Source organism: Macaca thibetana, chromosome 8 (assembly GCF_024542745.1).
Source record: "Macaca thibetana thibetana isolate TM-01 chromosome 8, ASM2454274v1, whole genome shotgun sequence".
NCBI lineage: Eukaryota > Metazoa > Chordata > Mammalia > Primates > Cercopithecidae > Macaca > Macaca thibetana.
Genome location: NC_065585.1, coordinates 72,272,121 through 72,292,570, shown reverse-complemented (window position 1 = coordinate 72,292,570; position 20,450 = coordinate 72,272,121). Strand labels below are relative to the sequence as shown.

At 38.5% G+C, this 20,450-nt stretch overlaps 1 protein-coding gene across 1 annotated transcript in view; it reads left to right on the top strand.

Moving 5' to 3' along the window:
• The window catches only part of KCNB2 (potassium voltage-gated channel subfamily B member 2), a 410,457-nt gene that overhangs the window by 30,207 nt on the left and 359,800 nt on the right, over positions 1–20,450 (top strand). The window contains exon 2 of the mRNA XM_050802327.1: positions 73–744. Coding sequence (XP_050658284.1) covers positions 166–744 — 579 coding nt within the window. The 5' untranslated portion in view covers positions 73–165. The remainder of the gene's footprint in view (positions 1–72; positions 745–20,450) is intronic.

The following is a 20,450-nucleotide window of genomic DNA, read 5'->3' as shown; positions in this document are numbered from 1 at the left end:
CAGAATGATCCCATAGAACAGGAAATACTCTAGGAAAATGCAAGTTACCAAGTGATTGTTGCTTTCTTCCAGCTTTGTCAGTGGAAATGCCTGCCCCAGAAGGATATTGCTTCAGTTGACCTCATTTTTTAAGGATCCTGGCTCTGCAGCTTTGTCCAGTTCAAAATGGCAGAAAAGGCTCCCCCGGGCTTAAACAGGAAGACTTCAAGGTCGACACTTTCTCTTCCTCCAGAGCCTGTGGACATTATCCGGAGCAAAACATGCTCCAGGAGAGTTAAAATCAACGTGGGGGGCCTCAACCACGAAGTCCTGTGGAGAACGCTGGACAGGCTGCCCAGGACGCGCCTGGGGAAGCTTCGAGACTGCAACACACACGAGAGCCTCCTGGAAGTGTGCGATGACTATAATCTGAACGAGAACGAATATTTCTTTGATCGGCATCCAGGAGCCTTCACTTCCATTTTAAATTTCTACCGGACAGGGAAACTCCATATGATGGAAGAAATGTGTGCACTTTCTTTTGGCCAAGAACTTGATTACTGGGGGATTGATGAGATCTACTTAGAGTCCTGCTGCCAGGCCAGATATCATCAAAAAAAAGAACAAATGAACGAAGAACTGAGGCGAGAGGCAGAGACTATGCGAGAGCGAGAAGGAGAAGAGTTTGATAATACCTGCTGCCCTGATAAAAGGAAGAAACTGTGGGACTTGCTGGAGAAACCTAACTCATCAGTGGCTGCAAAGGTATGAAACCCATGGTATTGCTTGCCTGTGTATGGTCAGAAAAGATGCTACCTACATGCAAGAGAGTATAACTTTTTTTACTGTTTTAGTAACACAGAACAAAGCATGGCTACACAGACAGTGAAAAACTCCTTTCCAAAATCTTATTTAGTCCAATATAGTAATTCATTCTGGTTAATGTCATAAAGTGGCATTACCCTTTCATAAATAATAATTATTGTCTGTAGAAAGGGGCATGGGCAACAGAGGATGAAAGAGAGTCCTCGTTTTCCTGGCGCTATATCATGTTGGTGACTTGGAGGTTGAGGAGAAAGCACTAGCTCAGACTCATCAGGCACTGAGTCTTGTGGAAGATGAGGGCCTGATCTCCATCTTAAACAAAGGTAAGGTACTGTCACTGGAAGGAGAGGAGGTACCTCTTAGCCTGGCTCTGTAGAGGTTCAAGGAAAGAGACGAGAGCATGGCCCCAGGTAGCTCAGAGGGCAGGCACCACACACATGAGGAAGGGACTGTTTTACTAAGCTGTGTAGAAAATGAGTCAATGTCCAGAATGCATCCACGTACCCACCTTGTGAGGCCTCCTTTAACAGTGCATGTTTCTGAGTGTTGTTGATTTTTTTTTTACAATTGAGGTATTACCATGTCTGAGTTCATAAAGTATTTGCTTAAAATGAAGGCAAATTCATATTTTCCCATTGTGACTGCATATATCTAAATCTCATAGTAAATTTTTTGTCACTAATTCCAGTATGTAATTCAACTGTGTGATTCTGTTTGTCTAATTTTATCTAGAGCTTTCAAGGTTAGCCCAAACCAATTTCCACTCCATATATTTAGTTCTGTATTGCAGTATGAATGATAAGTAAAAATTCAAAAAGCCATCTTTAGCTGCAGGAGTATAGTATTGACATTTTGTGCATAATGGATGAAAATGGAGTACGGAATGGAGAAGGGAAGAGTGTGTCATCACATGGATTCTTTTGATTATTTACTGTTTTTTCTAATATATTCTCTCTTGTAAACGGTAATGATTTCAGAATTTGTAATAGACCATATGAGATTTTTGACTGGAAATTAAGATTCTACATGATAATCTATAGCACATAAATAATGTAAATAATCAGCTAATGCAGATGATCGTAAAACTGCTTTTTGTTTGGTTTTCTTTCTGGTTGACTTCTAAAGACATTTTACTTTCCAGCCAGGACATGCACCTACGTGAAATAAAATGATATCTGTTGTCTATAACAAAGAAATGCTTATTTTGTGGCAAATGGAAGACTTTAGGTTTTTTTGTAGTTTTGGATAAGTTGTTTCCTTTCACTTAACTTGTAAGAAAAAAATAAATGTGCCACATTTGTGGGTTTTGATTGAGAAAGGCTACTGCTCTTTCCAATATCAAGTGTTTAGGTACATACTTGAGTTACTACTAAAAATATGGAGTGAATTTTGAAAATGAATGAGACAGATTCTGGAGTTAAGTGAGTATTGTGGGTGTTAAATGAGTTCTTTCAAGCCTTTAGGCAACTAAGGAATAAATCATTGTTCCATCAAAAGTTCCAGAGAAAGTTAGCCAACTATATAAAAATAAAGCAATTAAGTCAAAGACAATTTGAAAGGTTACTGAAGTTTATTTGTTCATAATGACATTATTAACCTATATCTAGAGTTAAGTACTGTTACAGAAAAAATTTAAGATATATGTATATTTTCCCAAAGAATTTCTCACAAGGATAGAATAAGGTCAATAACCTGATTTCCTACACAAGGTAGTTCATTTAATCTGTAAATTTTAGAAGAAATAGCCGTTTCTTAATCTCTAAGAAGGTAACTATGACCACGGCTCATTACAATAGACCTTTACATATGCATCCAACATATTATTTAAATTTGCTTCAAATTGTGTCTGTATGAATAGACAAGAAATCGACCTACAAACTCTACCCAGCAGCCAAAGACATTGGTTTTGGAAAATTTTATGCAGTTATAAATGGTAAATTTGTTTCCACATTGTTAATCAAGCTAAGTCAATCTTCACTATAAGTTGATTCTTTACTAAATTTCCATACAGGATTTATGTTTGTTTATATGTCTACATTTTCCTCTCTGTTTGAATAGTGAAATATTATGGAAATTATTTACATTTGATTACATAGTAGTTTAGTAAAATTATTGTTCGTTTGTCTGAGGTTTAGAGCCTTTTAAAAATGGCTCTGTGTAATGTCTTATATAAACCACTACCTTTTCCTGTACTCTTCTCGAGTCCTATAACTTGTTTCTTTTTTTTTTTTTTCTTTCTGGAGTAATTCTTGGTGAGGGGAGTGGTAATGCAGGTATGTGTGGATAGTATTTTCACAACTTAAGAAAAAGTAGTAATATTACAGCTGCAGTAGGGTGATATTCTAGCCCTCACTATTTACTTTTTTGTGGGTACATCAGGCTCTTTCCTATGTTGTGAAGCCCTTGTGTAGGAATGCTGGGAACCTTCGTGTTCGTCCTCACTTAGGAGGTAAGGTAGCTTTAAAGCAGTATATCTGTGGACCTTGCCTTTCCGGTTTTTTGCTTATTCAGTATGATAATGTAGTTGAACATATGCTGTATGTGTGCCACACACATGAAAGTAGGTACTTAGACACTCCATTCTTTCCAGAATTTAAAAATGTCCTTAAAATATTCTCTTCTCTTTAACTGGGATTTCATATCATTAAAATATTTGTGTGTTTTTCTCTTTCAGTTTTTTATAACTTAATAGATTCCTGTAATGAAGAAAGTGTAAAAACTATAAGATTATTTGCCAAATCCCTAGTATGGAAGGAAAAATTTGACCCTCTCTATCAGGTGTTGCATAACAGGCTAAAATATCTATTCTTTGATATGAAATAAATACTCAATAATCAGTTAAGCAATAATTGTTCAGCCCATGCTATATGCATCCCCTATGATATAAAAAATTATTACAAGATCAATTGATCTACTATTTTTGTCTTTGGGTATTTCTCTGACAATAAGAAGTCAACTCGTTTGGAACATGTTCCCTGGTGTCACATAAGGAGCCACTTCTCTTACTTGGATGTTCTGGTGTATTAATACCTGAAAAAAAGCCAAAACGGGGTTTAACAATGTGGTATATCTGAAATATTACATTTAACAAATTAACATTTTTGCACACATATATAAAACTGTGAAATATAATCATGCTATTCAAAACATAATGACAGGGAGAATAGAAATACTCATTTCTTAGTTCTCTGGGATACGGTGTGACTTGGTAATGGGACACAGGTTTATATCTGTATGATGGACTCTGTCTTTTTTGACTCTTGTCAGTGTATGTTGGTAACTGTACATGCCCTCATACAGAAATAATGTACACAGTTTAATTTGAGGTGGTTTGTGAGTGTGTGGCTCAGCTGAATGGGCCCAGGGCATGACTGGAACTACTACCTGGGTTACTATGACAGGAATTGCTGACTTTAGTGTGCCTTTCATAGGATCGTGCAAGGGGAAGAAAAGGGCTCAACTTGCTGCCAGCTTCTTGGGCAAAAATTGGAATTCAACTTGATCCTGTACCTCTTCCAGGTCATGGCAATTTAGTCAGTCTCTGGACTGGAAACATTTTTCTCTCTTTTCCTTGGTTTCTTCCCAAGTAAACTGCAGTAGCTATTTCCCTGTAAATATTGCTTATAGTGACGTCAGTCTAAAAGGTGTTTAAAAGCATGTTTGAGAAATGGGTCTTGTGGCAGGCAATATTCTCAGCCTTTGGGATGAAACAACAATCAGGAAGTAGCACAGCCCACCTGAGATCTGAAAGAAACTAGACTCATCAGTACCACACAGGGCCCTCACTTTGGATGTCTTAAGAAGGTCAAGAACAAAGGAAATCATCTGGGTTTCCGGCAAATCCAGGAATCTGGGCTCATGGCTGAGTCCTCTGAGGGAAGACTCCCTCTAAGAGCATAAGTGGATGTGTGTACTGGGCAGTGCCAGACAACAGGCTGATCTCAGGTGTCAGGTCAGGAAGCTAGAACGTAAGCAGCCCTTATTGGATAAGAACAGCAGGAGGCGAAATCTGCGGAAACACTTTTCTATTCGTCTGAACCAAACAGTGAGAGCATACAACAGCTTTTTCGGGGCAGCATACAGGTCAAGTGGGGGCATTGTTTAGGACCTGCTTTCCACTCCTAAGTTTCCTCATTTATGCATAGCCACCACTTCCTCCCTCCCTTTCCCCCACTGCTCTTCCCCCTCCTCCTCTCTCTCTCACTCACTCACTCCCTCTCTCTCTCTCTCTCTCTCACACACACACACACACACACACGCATACATGTCTTGTGCCCCTCAGGAACTGGCTTTATTTTAGTTTAAGAAAAGTGGGGAATGATTGATTAGAGAAATATTTCTCCACTTTTTTTCATCAATAGCCCCCTACAGAGAAAAAGTAAGTTAAACTGAAAAATGGAGTTCAGAGGGCCACAAATGATGGTACTATGTAAGTTTTTTTATTCCTCCTCACTAGCACCAGTTTTCTCTCCCTGAAAATGCGTGGAACGGAGGGAAGGAGATGACCGTGTTTCTTGCCTGCATCTTATTCCCTGCATACATCCACAAGTCCATTGTTGTTGGCACGGTGCAGCCCGGCACCTGAAGGGCCAGGACGCCATAGCCATCCTTGGATCAAGTCGGGAGCTGGTGGTGGCAGATGGGCAGTCTGTGCTTGGAAATTCAGCTCTCCCAGAGCCAGGAGTCCAAATTATGAGTTTCTTAGATACTGGTACCTGTTTGGTTGCCCTGTTGATAACTCCTTGAGAACTATCTCCCTATTCCAACTAAATTAGAGTGTAGGCCTTTCAAGCCGCAGAAATAGTAAAAAGAAAATAAATCAAAATAAAACAAAAACTACTGTGTACTTATCAAGGGAGAAAGAATACATAACATTCTCATTCTATTTATAGTGTACGGATCAGTTATTCTAATGCTTTGAATGAAAAATGAAGGAAGGCATTGGAACAGAATCATAAATGATTTTCTTTCAGTTCAAGAACAGAACTTACACATGTTATGCTTGTAAGTAGATCCAGCCAAGTGAACAACTTGGGCTGTGTAACATTTTGTTTAGTTTTCTGATGGCCATCTTAGTGGTAAGAAAATATAACAATAGGCTTTAAAACCAAAAATGAGCCAAAAACATGAAGTGATGCAGTGTGAACAACACAGAAACCCATCTATATTGAGGCCCCTCTGTGTACCGTGCAGTGCTCTCCTCTGCATTGAGGCACCTCTTTGTACTGAGCAGTACTCTCATTCTTATCCGCAGTGGGCTAATTATTATGCCAGTCACACTGTTTCTTTATTGGTGGTTTACCATTTTCCTTTCTTCCCCTTTCCTCTCTGCATGCCATCTGTACAGATTAAGCTGTTTGTGTTCTTCCAATAACATAGCACGAGAGTTCAGAGATGTTAACAGATGATAGAGTTTAAAAGAACTTGGCCAATCTGCAGAGGTTTAGCTTGAAGATTTGCTTTTCCCTTTCATAAAGTGTATCATCCATGAAGACTAACAGGTCATAAACCTGAAAGAAACAAGGCATAAGAAAATAAAACAGATAAGATAGAAAACACCATTGGGTTTTGGTTTAAATGTCTCAAATATTATGTTTTTTAGCTGTAGCCATCCTATTTCTAGATCCACGCTTCTCTGCTTTCCCGGAAAGGCTGCCTTGAGAACTCACCACTGTTCAGTTGGCCACGTTTGGTCATGGCAGAGAAGGGCAAGAAAAGAAGAAGAAGAAGTCATAAAAAGCTCACACCCCCACATCCCATTGTAACCTAGGGTGCCATATGTTCTGCTTTTATGGAGATAGTCTTGGCTATACCTTTTGTCCATGTCTAATTATTAATAGCATTTCTTTTTACTCTTCAAAGTGTCCCAGTTTGCACAATGAACTAAGTCATCACCTTGCAAGTGAATATTTTTGAAAAAGTAAATTACCCAAGAATCATGCACTTTTGGATTCCTCTTTGCTTCTTGGTTGCATCTGAAGAGGTCTAGTCTTAATATCCAAGCAGTTTTTCCATCTCTTTAGAAAAATCATTAGTTTTCATTAATATTAAAAGACATCAGATTCTTTTCAAGCTTTATTTTTTAAACCTCAATAAATACAGTAATTATCATTTTCAGTGTTAAAAAATGAGTTCTTTCTATATTACTTAGTGTTATCACAAAATAGAGTACATCAGCAGTATTTAAATATTCTGGCCTTGAAAATTTATATACACTGCTTTGATTATTAGCAAGTTTGTTTTCTTTATTTCATGTGAGGAAGTTTGTAAAATAAATGATCTACTCTTTTAGGTAAGCGTAAATATTATGAAGGAAGGTTGCAATATTTAACACTGTCCACTTTGGAATACTCTAGAAGGATTTGAATACTGTTTTTGATTAAGTCTTCTTATCTGAGCTTTATCTATCATTAAAAGGAAGAAGAAAAACAAATACTTTCCAAATGCTAAGAGTTTATAAGAAATTTCCCATGGGGCATATACCTTGACTTCAAGTAGCCACCCTGTATTGTTTACTTTTAAGCATTTATGTTCTCTAGTGGAACTTCAATCTGAAAGTCCATCTGATAAGTACGTGAAATTGCTTTGATTCCTCAAGGAGATGGTTGGTTATTGTCTTATCCATGTTTATTTATATTGTTACAATAATTTAGCTTCCCCCCACCCCCACCCCAGCATGTTGCAGAGAATCTTATGAGGATTGATACATCGATATATATAGTATATATTGATATACTAATAGTCATACTATTGATTAGCATTGTGATTGTGATATGGCATAGATACAGCAGTTAGTTATACTGGGACTAAACATGAGAAGACGCTATATTGAATGTCACCGATATTTTCCTTTTTCTTAGCCACTTTTATATTTTATAGAAATATTTGGCATATAATATAAAACAAAATATTCTCTTCCCAGAGATCCTATAGGATTATTTGTTAAGGAGTGTTGAATTAGTCAGTTTTATTGAATATTACATATCACATATAAAATATTGAATATTTTATTGAATGCTAAATATTGCATAAATTGAATCATGAAAACTAAACAGCTTTGGGCACTTTATTAATTTTAATTCCTCTACATTTCCAGTTTGTTCCACAAAAAAGGCAGTCCACTAGAAATACATACACTAATTATTCAAATAAAATTTAAAATAATTCAGAGCAAAAAACAGAACTAGAAGAAACGTGTTTTAAATCATCACAGTAACTCTAGAGAATGCTTTGTTTTCCACAAAATGTTTCAAATTATTTAATTAACAAATGACAATCTTATAATTTTTTAGAGTTTGAAATTCATAAACAAAATATGTTCATAATTTTTAAAACTTGCCTTTCTGGCGCTACCTGACATTTTAACTGACCCCAAGTAAGAGCCATTCCTAACTTAGAGACTCTGTCTGTATACCCATTTGAATAGATCATTTGGATAAAGGAAGGTGTTTTCCTTTATCATAATTAACAAAGTTTATTTGAAAAAAAATTGTGATCAAAACATGGTTCTAAAGGAAAAAACAAAACAGCTGCTAAAATACAATTCATGAAATAACCATAGATTACAATAGTTATTTTTGTTTTGAGCATTGAGTTAGCATTGGTGGTTTGATTCTATTTGAGAATAACCCCAGAGTTCCATGGCATTCGGTAATCCATAATGCCCTGAGGCATAAATCTGCGTTATGTATAACGTGAGCTTGGTGTGTAGGAGCTAGTGACTTTGAGAGGGAGCGAGCTTAGCTGGTCACCCAACGCTGTCCACTCTACTCAATTTGTTTCTTTCTCCTCATTGTTATTTGCACTAGCTCTCGTTAAATGTTACTATATTTATAGGGGAGATTATGTGGCATAGTAGAGATTTATAAAGCTCTCAGGACACATCCCTTATTAAAAATATTCTATCTGGGTATTCTAAGAGGTGGTAGAAGCTTTTTAAGATAGCAGTAAGCTTGGGAATTATTTTTGCCCATTAACAGCCTGTTTGGTCATTAAAATCCTTCCTCCCTCTGCAGGAGGACAGAGAAAGATGAAGGTGACCCCATGCCACACCAGCAAGCTGTTCCACATAGTATGTGGGCATTGGAGGCAAGCTGCACTTACTGTATCTGTCAGCAACATCCAGTTCTTAACCTCCTTTCCCAGTGTCTCCTGGACTGTAGTTGATGATCACTTTAGAGTTTATAAGCAGAACGTTGAAGGACTTGAAGAGACTGAGACTTCTCTGCAATTGCTATGTCAGGCTTAACACAAACATAATGAACCTAGAATAAAACAGCTACTTATGGATGAATGAGGAACAGAGACATGTAGTAACTGGCACAGAGGCAGGAAATAGAAAAATAGAAGAGGAAGACATTTGCTTTCATCTCTCTAAAGTTTTTCCAGGAGATACTAGGAACTAACATCAGAATTATACCAGACTTTCCACCTATATAGTATTTATTTATAGGCTGTGTATATATCTAGGTTTAAGTTAGCTCCTTAACTAATGCATAAAATGAGTGTATTTTTACACTTAAATCATTTCCTTTAATGTCTTTAGAAAGTTTTAAGTAAAGGAATTCCTCTGGATATTACTAAGGACAGGTACCTGAACCCAACTGATGTTTGTCATCAAGTTTCTGTGTCTAGGGTGGCTGAAGCCGGTAGCAGCAGCCCTCACTGAGTGGTACCCAGACAAAGTCTATTGTATGTGCCTGTGTGTGTGTGTGTGTGTGTGTGTGTGTGTGTGTGTGAGAGAGAGAGAGAGAGAGAGACAGAGAGAGAGAGAGAGAGAGAGAGAGAAAGATGTTACTCTTACATACTACCACCTCTCCATTAGAGTATGTTCTATTATAAAGAACCCACCTGCAGAAAAAGCAATGAACTTCAGCATGTATTTGGCAATTTAGAGTAGATGCAACTTTGTCATTCACATAAGACAGTCAGCCCATTCAGAATACAAACTTTTGTGATAACCTGATAGGGCATGAAAATTCATAGGAAGCGCTCTAAAGGTCCAAGAATAGAAGGAAGAAATATTTTTATTAGTGTCCCAAGATTTTGTTTCAGGACACTAGAGGTCATTGACACCCTAGATTTCATGCTTTAACTTCTCTCTCATTGAGTCACTCATGATGCAACCACAAGTGTTGAATGCCACTTTAAATAGCTACTTCAAGCCTATGCCACAGCAGTGCCAAGGACAGCCAAGTCAACCCGGTGCAGCTCCAGATGAGTTTGCTTGGTTGCAGCATCTGTCACTGCAGCCAACCTCAGGATATTTGCACAGGAGAGGAAAAATCCTGGCCTTCAAGTCATCGTTTTAGCTTTAATCAATATACTATCTAGAGCTCAAATTGGAATATTGAAGGGCAGTTGTCCTATCTGATGTCATCTAAGTTCTCAACCAAATGGATTCTTCAAATATAGATTTTGTAAAACACTCAGATTTTAGTTTGAATCTTAGAATTGCATTTGTTTCTGGCAACATTTTATATAGGACTATCTAACTTGTGCATTCATGTCAGAGCATGTAGTTTTATTCAGGATTTGGTTGAATTAAAAAATAAATCAATGACACTATGAAGAACAACAACAGATTCATGCTGTGATAAATTAGATGTATTTCATTAATACAATGGCAATTTTCTTTCACTTTGGGAAACTAGCAGAGACCCTACATAATATCCTTGAGGTGAGCAACCTGTTCTGTTTCAGAGCATGTTTTAGCTTACAGGCAGAAAAACATTAGTAGGTAATCTTATTTTCTGAAAGGTGATAATTTGCCATACTACAGATGGAATGAACTATGTATGCAGTGAAAATATGAAATAGTAGGCCAGAGTCTAGGATAACATGAATTTGCCATTCATATTTGCTATATAAAAAAGCTGACACGCTTTACTATATTTCTTAAAAGAAGAAATATTCTTCTGCAGGTGTGAAAATTATTGTGTTATATAAGTAAAGTTATTGCATTGTGAGTAATATTAAAATTCAAAGCAAAAAAAAATCTGCTTTAAGTCCTGGTCTTTATTTTTCAGACTCTAGCTTATGAGCCATTATAAATATTTTAAATTACATGGAATATTTACCAAGTGCTAGTCACATACACCTTTTTAAAATAGTTTTATATACAGATTAGCCTGAGGAAACTTTAAGGCAGTAAACCGTTTTGATAGGCAGATTTTAACAATATATCAAGTGTATTTATGAGCTTAAAGAAATAAATATTATAATTGAAAAAAACTGTTTTGGATTCTTTGTTTACCCGTCTTGGTTATTTGGCAAATGCCAAAGCTTTGATGAGCTTTTCTCCCCTGTTGCACTTTGATGCATACATTTAAAAATAAGTGAGCCTGAAGATCAGATGACAGGCCTTTGCTGTTTATCTGACCTGGCTGTGGTGGCGTGGCCTCATGGTGTACTTTCTGTGCAGAAGAGGTTCTCTAAGGCACCATATTGCCACCAATGGGAATTTGGAAAATATCCAGTCATTTTCATTGCAACACGGCCCAAATAAGGAAATGCCTTTCTTCCTTCAGCCATTATTTTATCTCTGCCTGAGGAGGTTCTGTTAATTTCTACATACCTGCTTCTTAGCTCCTGTCCCACTGCCTGCTCTGCTCAGAGCCACACTGAGCCCCTTGAGAGCCTTCCTCACCTAGGACTGTTTGGGTTATACTTTACTGAACAGCTATTGATTTTCTATTGAATTTCTTTGGCTCCAATCAGACTTCACATTTCTTTTTCATCTGGTTGTAAATCTTTTCATGAGTTGATGTCTACTCAAATTTTCACAAAATTGAATATTGTAAGAGTCTGAATGGAAGAAGCTAGCTCACCCTCCAAATGAATTTCGTTTGGATTTTAACCTATAAAGGAGGTGTGTGTTTTTCTTTATCCTAAAGCATTGGAGGCTGAGACAAGGTAGAATTTTCTCTCATCAACTCTTTAAAATCAGCATCTACATAATAATTTTCCTCTCCCTTTGAGAGAAGCTGCTGCTTCACCCACCGTCTGCCCTCCCTTAATCCATGAACTCGGGCTGTGCAAGTTAAGCTGGTTTTACTTTCCGCTTTCTCATAATAGCGTGACTATCCCCAGAGCCTTCTGTTTTGAGCAGAAATTTAACTCTGGGGAAAGAGACTGTTAATTGATACCTAATACAGTAACAGATGCTTTTCACAAGGCTGTATTAGCTTCTGTTTTCAAAGTCCTCTGTGAGGTATGGATACAACTTCCTAGTATCATCAGAGTGTTCTTGCAACCCTTACTATATCTTCTTATTCTGAGACCAGTTCTTTTCTAACAATACTGCTTCCTTCCCAACCTGGGGAAGAAAAGGAACTTGTTCCCTGCAGGCCAGGGTCATGAAGTGAAAAGTACTTTCTCATGTCCCCTCAGTGATTAATATGACTTTCTCAAAACAGCAGGAGGGGAGAAATTTATATTTATATTGAGTGTCTGCTATGTGCCATACACTGAGCTTGGTGATTTTTGGTGTTGTCTCTACAACTTTTTCTGTAAAGGGTCACAGAGTCACTGTTTTCTGCTCTGTGGGCCATAAGGTTTCTGTTGCAACTATTCAGCTCTGCTGTTGTGGTGAGAAAGCAACCATGGGCACTATGGAAACCAATGGAAGTAGCTGGATTCCTATACAGCTTGACAGCAGGTGAATTTAGCCCACAGGCCATAGTTTGCCAACCACTACTTTATATCAATCCTATGAGAACACATCATTAATTGTGTTACAGAGATTAGAGAGTTGAAACCCAGAAATATCAAATGTGTGTCGAGTGTCCCACACTAATGCCATATTTGATATTCATACCCAATCTAGCCACAGCCTGGCTTTCCCACAGTTGTATTACTAGTTGTATTTTTCATTCCTTTCCCATCATTGTCCAATATTCTCATCACTTCTTGATATTCACTGAAGGCTTTGGTTTATCACTTAAAATCATCTTATACCCTACCCACTTGCTATCCCATAGGACAACAGTGAATCATAAATTCCACCCTAGATGTTTCACATTTTGAACTCTGTTAGCATATGGATAAAACTAGTCTGTCTTTGGGATCTTGATTACTATTTGCAACCATGGAGCCCCCTTCCATTTCCCACTAAATCTACACTTTGTCCCTATTGCAAGCTCTTTTACCTTTACTTATCCTATTCTTTTTCTACTGAGTTAGGACCACTGGATGTACTGCTGTGATCTAGACCTCGATCAACTCATGCTTGGACTATTGTTGTAAGTCATGAACTGGACATTTTCATTTCATTCCTGGCCTCCCCCCTCAATCCTAATCCATTCTCCATTTAGCCAACAGAATTAAGATATGTCTTTCTTGTGGGCCACTCCTGAATTAAAAACTGCAATGATTCCCCACTGCCTGCAGTCTAGTCCAAACTCCTTAGCATTGCATTTAAGATGCCTCACAACCCTCTTATATTACCACATGCCTTACCACTTCTCAAACACAGTGCCCCAGGTGTTGCAGATTACCAACCATTCCTAGACAGGTTGTTCACTGAACTCAACAGAGTGTTTCCACATGGCTATATCCATCCAGAAGGGACATCATTTTTTTCTAGTTTGCACAAATGTGCCTCATATACCAGCTGCAGCCACACCTGCACGCAACTGGCACAGTCATACCCCTATGGCCACCACTACTTCCTTCTCTGTCCTTCTTTCTGTCTCAGCTCATATGTCACGCTCCTGTGAGGTCTGTCTGATTCTCTCTCTCACCTGTTTTCCCCTAGTTCTCTCTTCATCTTTGTAATCTCATGATTTTGACTGTGCTGTGTTCAACTGCTCAGCTAGGTTGCAGCATTTGAAGAATCCGACCATGTTTCTTATCTTCAATTACTGATACCTAGCATAGCTCCTGACACATAAAGAACACTGACTGTGCCTCCGAATGGCACCGAAGGGCAGGAATAACAGCAAAACTAAATGTTTCACAGTATTCCTATTTCTCTGTGAAGACTAAATAGCATAGATAGAGGTTGGGTATCTGATTCTCACGAGTAGACCTGAGTAATGCTGGGTTTGTTTTCAACAGTTTAAGAAAGCCGAATGTCTTCCTGATTTTAAATGGTTGTACGTTTTCGATATTGGCTGAGAACCACAGATGTGGGTTTTACATTTTTACATTGTATAAACTCTCCATCTAAAATAGCAGTGTAGGCTGCTCTGTATGCCACAGGGTTTATGCAAAGAAAGGAATCAGGTGCTGCTGACAGGCAGGTTTGCAGATGCTTTGCTTTGCTTTGCAAGGGTTGCTCATTTGGTTATCTGAACTGTAGGCTCTGGGAACTATTGTCACAGGTAAAATGTAGCCTTTGTGTGGAGGAGAGCTTGATCTGACCCCCAGGGGATAGGCAGCCCTTCTACCACTGATGGCAGATGGATGGATCACTTATTTAGGTTCAACCATCCACCCTTTACAGGACCTGGGCCCCAAGTGGGGTTTGGGAAGCAGGTTCAAGTGCACTGGTTACCAAATCGTCTGAGTCGAATGAGACAGAACACCCCCACATATAAGTTACATGAAGCAGATTTATTACTTACAGATAGGGAGCAAGGGACAATAGAAACCCGGAAGTCAGGGCAAGCTTCATCCCCCAAGGCTCAGGAAAGCTGCCCAGGGCAGATGGAATCTTGTCTGCATGTGCCCTACTTGCACTGCAGCTGAGGGACAACAGAAGGCATCCTGTTCTGGGCTTTAAGAAACTAAAGCTTTGAAAGGCATCCCATTTCTACAGGAGACTGGAATAGAGCTCTAGCTGTTCTGGCCAGTCCCTGTTTCAGACGTTGCACTTCCAGCACATTCTATAGTTGTTCTAGAGAGCTATAGGCAAGAAAGGGAGGAGTCTGTGTTGGTACAAGGCCACCCAGGGAGCTGTCCCTCAAAGCTATCCTAGTACTCAGGAGAAGTCACAAATGTGGATAAGTCCAGAGTTTGAAACAAGATAGATCTCCGAAACAATGTCTTTTTGTGAGCATTTGAAGATAGTCTAAAACAAATAAGTTCTTTTTAAAACTTGTACGATTTTAGAGACAAGATCTTGCTCTTTTGCTCAGGCTACAGTGCAGTGATGCAATCAGAGCTTGCCGTAACCTCAAACCCCTGGGCTCCAGCAATTCTCCTGCCTCAGCCTCCTGAGTAGCTGGGACTATAGATGAGCACAACCACACCCAACTAACTTTTTAAAATAATTATTTTTTGTAGAGACGAGGTCTTGTAATGTTGCCACCTGGTCTCAAACAGCCTCAAGCAAGCCTCCCATGTAGGCTTCCCAAAGTGCTGGTATTACAGGCATAAGCCACCATGCCCGGCTTTGGAAAAATAAATTCTTAATGGTGTAATGTGAAAAGAGGAAATCAAGAATCTTTATTTTTACTACAAAAGGTAAAAGAATAATAATGGTATCAGCTTAGGGGAACTGATTTTCATTGTAATCCAAAAAAAAAAAAAAAAAAAAAAAAAAAAATTTCTGGGAACTCTTAAGTTCAGGATTTATATAAATATTAGGTATTCCTTTTTCTTTTTTTTTTCTTTTTTATTATTATTTAAGTTCTAGGGTACATCTGCACAACATGCAGGTTTGTTACATATGTATACATGTGTCATGTTGGTGTGCTGCACCCAATAACTCATGATTTACATTAGGTTTATCTCCTAATGCTATCCCTCCCCATTCCCTCCACCCCCAACAGGCCCCAGTGTGTGATGTTCCCCTTCCTGTGTCCAAGTGTTCTCACTGTTCAATTCCCACCTATGAGTGAGAACATGTGGTGTTTGGTTTTCTGTTCTTGTGATAGTTTGCTGAGAGTGATGGTTTCCAGCTGCATCCATGTCCCTACAAAGGACATGAACTCATCCTTTTTTATGGCTGTGTAGTATTCCATGGTGTATATATGCCACATTTTCTTAATCCAGTCTGGCATTGATGGACATTTGGGTTGTTTCCAAGTCTTTGCTATTATGAATATTGCCGCAATAAACATATTTGTGCATGTGTCTTTATAGCAGCATGATTTATAATCCTTTGGGTATATACCCAGTAATGAGATGACTGGGTCAAATGGTATTTCTAGTTCTAGATCCTTGAGGAATCACCACACTGTCTTCCACAATGGTTGAACTAGTTTATTGTCCCACCAACAGTGTAAAAGTGTTCCTATTTCTCCACATCCTCTCCAGCACCTGTTGTTTCCTGACTTTTTAATGATTGCCATTCTAACTGGCGTGAGATGGTATCTCATTGTGGTTTTGATTTGCATTTCTCTGATGGCTAGTGATGCTGAGCATTTTTTCATGTGTCTGTTGGCTGCATAAATGTCTTCTTTTGAGAAATGTCTGTTCATATCCTTTACCCACTTTTTGCTGGGGTTGTTTGTGGGTTTTTTCTTGTTAATTTGTTTGAGTTCCTTGTAGGTTCTGGATATTAGCCCTTTGTCAGATGAGTAGATTGCAAAAATTTTCTCCCATTCCGTAGGTTGCATGTTCACTCTGATGGTAGTTTCTTTTGCTGTGCAGAAGCTCTTCAGTTTAATTAGGTCCCATTCGTCATTTTTGGTTTTTGTTGCCATTGCTTTTGGTGTTTTAGACATGAAGTCCTTGCCCATGCCTATGTCCTGAATGGTGTTGCCTAGGTTTTCTTCAAGGGTTTTTATAGTTTTAGGTCTAATATTTAAGTCTCTAATCCATTTTGAATTAATTTTATATAAGGTGTAAGGAAGGGATCCAGTTTCAGCTTTCCACTTATGGTTAGCCAGTTTTCCCAGCACCAGTTATTAAATAGGGAATCCTTTCCCCATTTCTTGTTTTTGTCAGGTTTGTCAAAGATCAGATGGTTGTAGATGTGTGGTATTATTTCTGAGGGCTCTGTTCTGTTCCATTGGTCTATATCTCTGTGTTGGTACCAGTACCATGCTGTTTTGGTTACTGTAGCCTTGTAGTATAGTTTGAAGTCAGGTAGCATGATGCCTCCAGCTTTGTTCTTTTGGCTTAGGACTGTCTTGGCAATGTGGGCTCTTTTTTGGTTCCATATGAACTTTAAAGCAGTTTTTTCCAATTCTGTGAAGAAAGTCATTGGTAGCTTAATGGGGATGGCATTGAATCTATAAATTACCTTGGGCAGTATGGCCATTTTCACGATATTGATTCTTCCTATCTGTGAGCATGGAATGTTCTTCCATTTGTTTGTGTCTTCTTTTATTTCATTGAGCAGTGGTTTGTAGTTCTCCTTGAAGAGGTCCTTCACTTCCCTTGTAAGCTGGATTCCTAAGTATTTTATCCTATTTGAAGCAATTGTGAATGGGAGTTCACCGTGATTTGGCTCTCTGTTCATCTGTTATTGTTGTATAAGAATGCTGGTGACTTTTGCACATTGATTTTGTGTCCTGAGACTTTTCTGAAGTTGCTTATCAGCTTAAGGAGATTTTGGGTTGAGATGATGGGTTTTTCTAAATATACAATCATGTCATCTGCAAACAGGGACAATCTGACTTCCTCTTTTCCTAATTGAATATCCTTTATTTCTTTCTCCTGCCTGATTGCCCTGGCCAGAACTTCCAACACTATGTTGAATAGGAGTGGTGAGAGAGGGCATCCCTGTCTTGTGCCAGTTTTCAAAGGGAATGTTTCCAGTTATTGCGCATTCAGTATGATATTGGCTGTGAGTTTGTCATAAATAGCTCTTATTATTTTGAGAGGTGTTCCATCAATACCGAATTTATTGAGAGTTTTTATCATGAAGGGCTGTTGAATTTTCTCAAAGGGCTTTTCTGCATCTATTGAGATAATCATGTGGTTTTTGTCTTTGGTTCTGTTTATATGCTGGATTATGTTTACTGATTTGCATATGTTGAACCAGCCTTGCATCCCAGGCATGAAGCCCACTTGATCATGGTGGATAAGCTTTTTGATGTGCTGCTGGATTCAGTTTGCCAGTATTTTATTGAGGATTTTTGCATCGATGTTCATCAGGGATATTGATCTAAAATTCTCTTTTTTTGTTGTGTCTCTGCCAGGCTTTGGTATCAGGATGATGCTGGCCTCATAAAATGAGTTATGGAGAATTCCCTCTTTTTCTATTGATTGGAATAGTTTCAGAAAGAATGGTACCACCTCCTCCTTGTACCTCTGGTAGAATTCAGCTGTGAATCCGTTTGGTCCTGGACTTTTTTTTGGTTGATATGCTGTTAATTATTGCCTCAGTTTCAGAGCCTGTTATTGGTCTCTTCAGGGATTCAATTTCTTCCTGGTTTAGTGTTGGGAGAGTGTATGTGTCTAGGAATTTATCCATTTTTTTAGGTTTTCTAGTTTATTTGCATAGAGGTGTTTATAGTATTCTCTGATGGTAGTTTGTATTTCTGTGGGGTCAGTGGTGATATCCCCTTTATCATTTTTTATTGCATCTATTTGATTCTTCTCTCTTTTCTTCTTTATTAGTCTTGCTAGCAGTTTATCAATTTTGTTGATCTTTTCAAAAAACCAGCTCCTGGATTCATTGATTTTTGAAGGGATTTTTGTGTCTCTATCACCTTCAGTTCTGCTCTGATCTTAGTTATTTCTTGCCTTCTGCTAGGTTTTGAATGTGTTTGCTCTTGCATCTCTAGTTCTTTTAATTGTGATGTTAGGGTGTCAATTTTAGATCTCTCCAGCTTTCTCTTGTGGGCATTTAGTGCTATAAATTTCCCGCTACACACTGCTTTAAATATGTCCCAGAGATTCTGGTATGTTGTATCTTTGTTCTCATTGGTTTCAAAGAGCATCTTTATTTCTGCGTTCATTTCATTATGTACCCAGTAGTCATTCAGGAGCAGGTGGTTCAGTTTCCATGTAGTTGAGTGGTTTCAATTGAGTTTTTTAATCCTGAGTTCCAGTTTGATTGCACTGTGGTCTGAGAGACAGTTTGTTATAATTTCTGTTTTTTTTTACATTTGCTGAGGAGTGCTTTACTTCCAACTATGTGGTCAACTTTGGAATAAGTGTGTTGTGGTGCTGAGAAGAATGTATATTCTGTTGATTTGGGGTGGAGAGTTATGTAGATGTCTATTAGGTCTGCTTGGCGCAGTTGAGTTCAATTCCTGGATGTCCTTGTTAACTTTCTGTCTCGTTGATCTGTCTAATGTTGACAGTGGGGTGTTGAAGTCTCCCATTATTATTGTGTGGGAGTCTAAGTCTCTTTGTAGGTCTCTAAGGACTTGCTTTATGAATCTAGGTGCTCCTGTATTGGGTGCATATATATTTAGGATAGTTAGCTCTTCCTGTTGAATTGATCCCTTTACCATTATGTAATGGCCTTTTTTGTCTCTTTTGATCTTTGTTGGTTTAAAGTGTGTTTTATCAGAGACTAGGATTGCAACCCCTGCCTTTTATTGTTTTCCATTTGCTTGGTAGATCTTCCTCCAACCCTTTATTTTGAGCCTATGTGTGTCTCTGCATGTGAGATGGGTCTCCTGGATACAGCAAATTGATGGGTCTTGACTATCCAATTTGCCAGCCTGTGTCTTTTAATTGGAGCGTTTAACCCATTTACATTTAAGGTTAATATTGTTATGTGTGAACTTGATCCTGTCATTATGATTTTAGCTGGTTATTTTGCTCGTTAGTTGATGCAGTTTCTTGCTAGCATCGATGATCTTTAGATTTTGGCATGTTTTTGCAATGGCTGATACCGGTTGTTCCTTTCCATGTTTAGTGCTTCCTTCAGGAGCTCTTGTAGGGCAGGCCTGGTGGTGACAAAATCGCTCAGCATTTGCTTGTCTGTAAAGGATTTTATTTCTCCTTCACTGATGAAACTTACTTTGGCTGGATATGAAATTCTGTGTTGAAAATTCTTTTATTTAAGAATGTTGAATATTGGCCCCCACTCTCTTCTGGCTTGTAGAGTTTCTGCCGAGAGATCCGCTGTTAGTCGATGGGCTTCCCTTTGTGGGAACCCGACCTTTCTCTCTGGCTGCCTTAACATTTTTTCCTTCATTTCAACTTTGGTGAGTCTGACAATTATGTGTCTTGGAGTTGCTCTTCTCGAGGAGTATCTTTGTGGTGTTCTCTGTATTTCCTGAATTTGAATGTTGGCCTGTCTTGCTAGGTTGGGAAAGTTCTCCTGGATGATATCCTGCAGAGTGTTTTCCAACTTGGTTCCATTTTCCCCGTCACTTTCAGGTACACCAATAAGACATAGATTTGTTCTTTTCACGTAGTCCCATATTTCTTGGAGGCTTTGTTCATTTCTTTTTACTGTTTCTTCTCTAAACTTCTCTTCTCGCTTCATTTCATTCATTTGATCTTCAATCACTGATACCCTTTCTTCCAGTTGATCGAGTCAGTTACTGAAGCTTGTGCATTTGTCATGTAGTGCTCGTGTCATGGTTTTTATCTCTCTCAGTTCGTTTATGGACTTCTCTGCATTTGTTATTCTAGTTAACCATTTGTGAAATCTTTTTTCAAGGTTTTTAATTTCTTTGCGCTGCATTCGTAATTCCTCCTTTAGCTCGGAGAAGTTTGATTGTCTGAAATCTTCTTCTCTCAACTCGTCAAAGTCATTCTCCGTCTGGCTTTGTTCCGTTGCTGGTGAGGAACTGCGTTCCTTTGGAGGGGGAGAGGCGCTCTGATTTTTAGAATTTCCAGCTTTT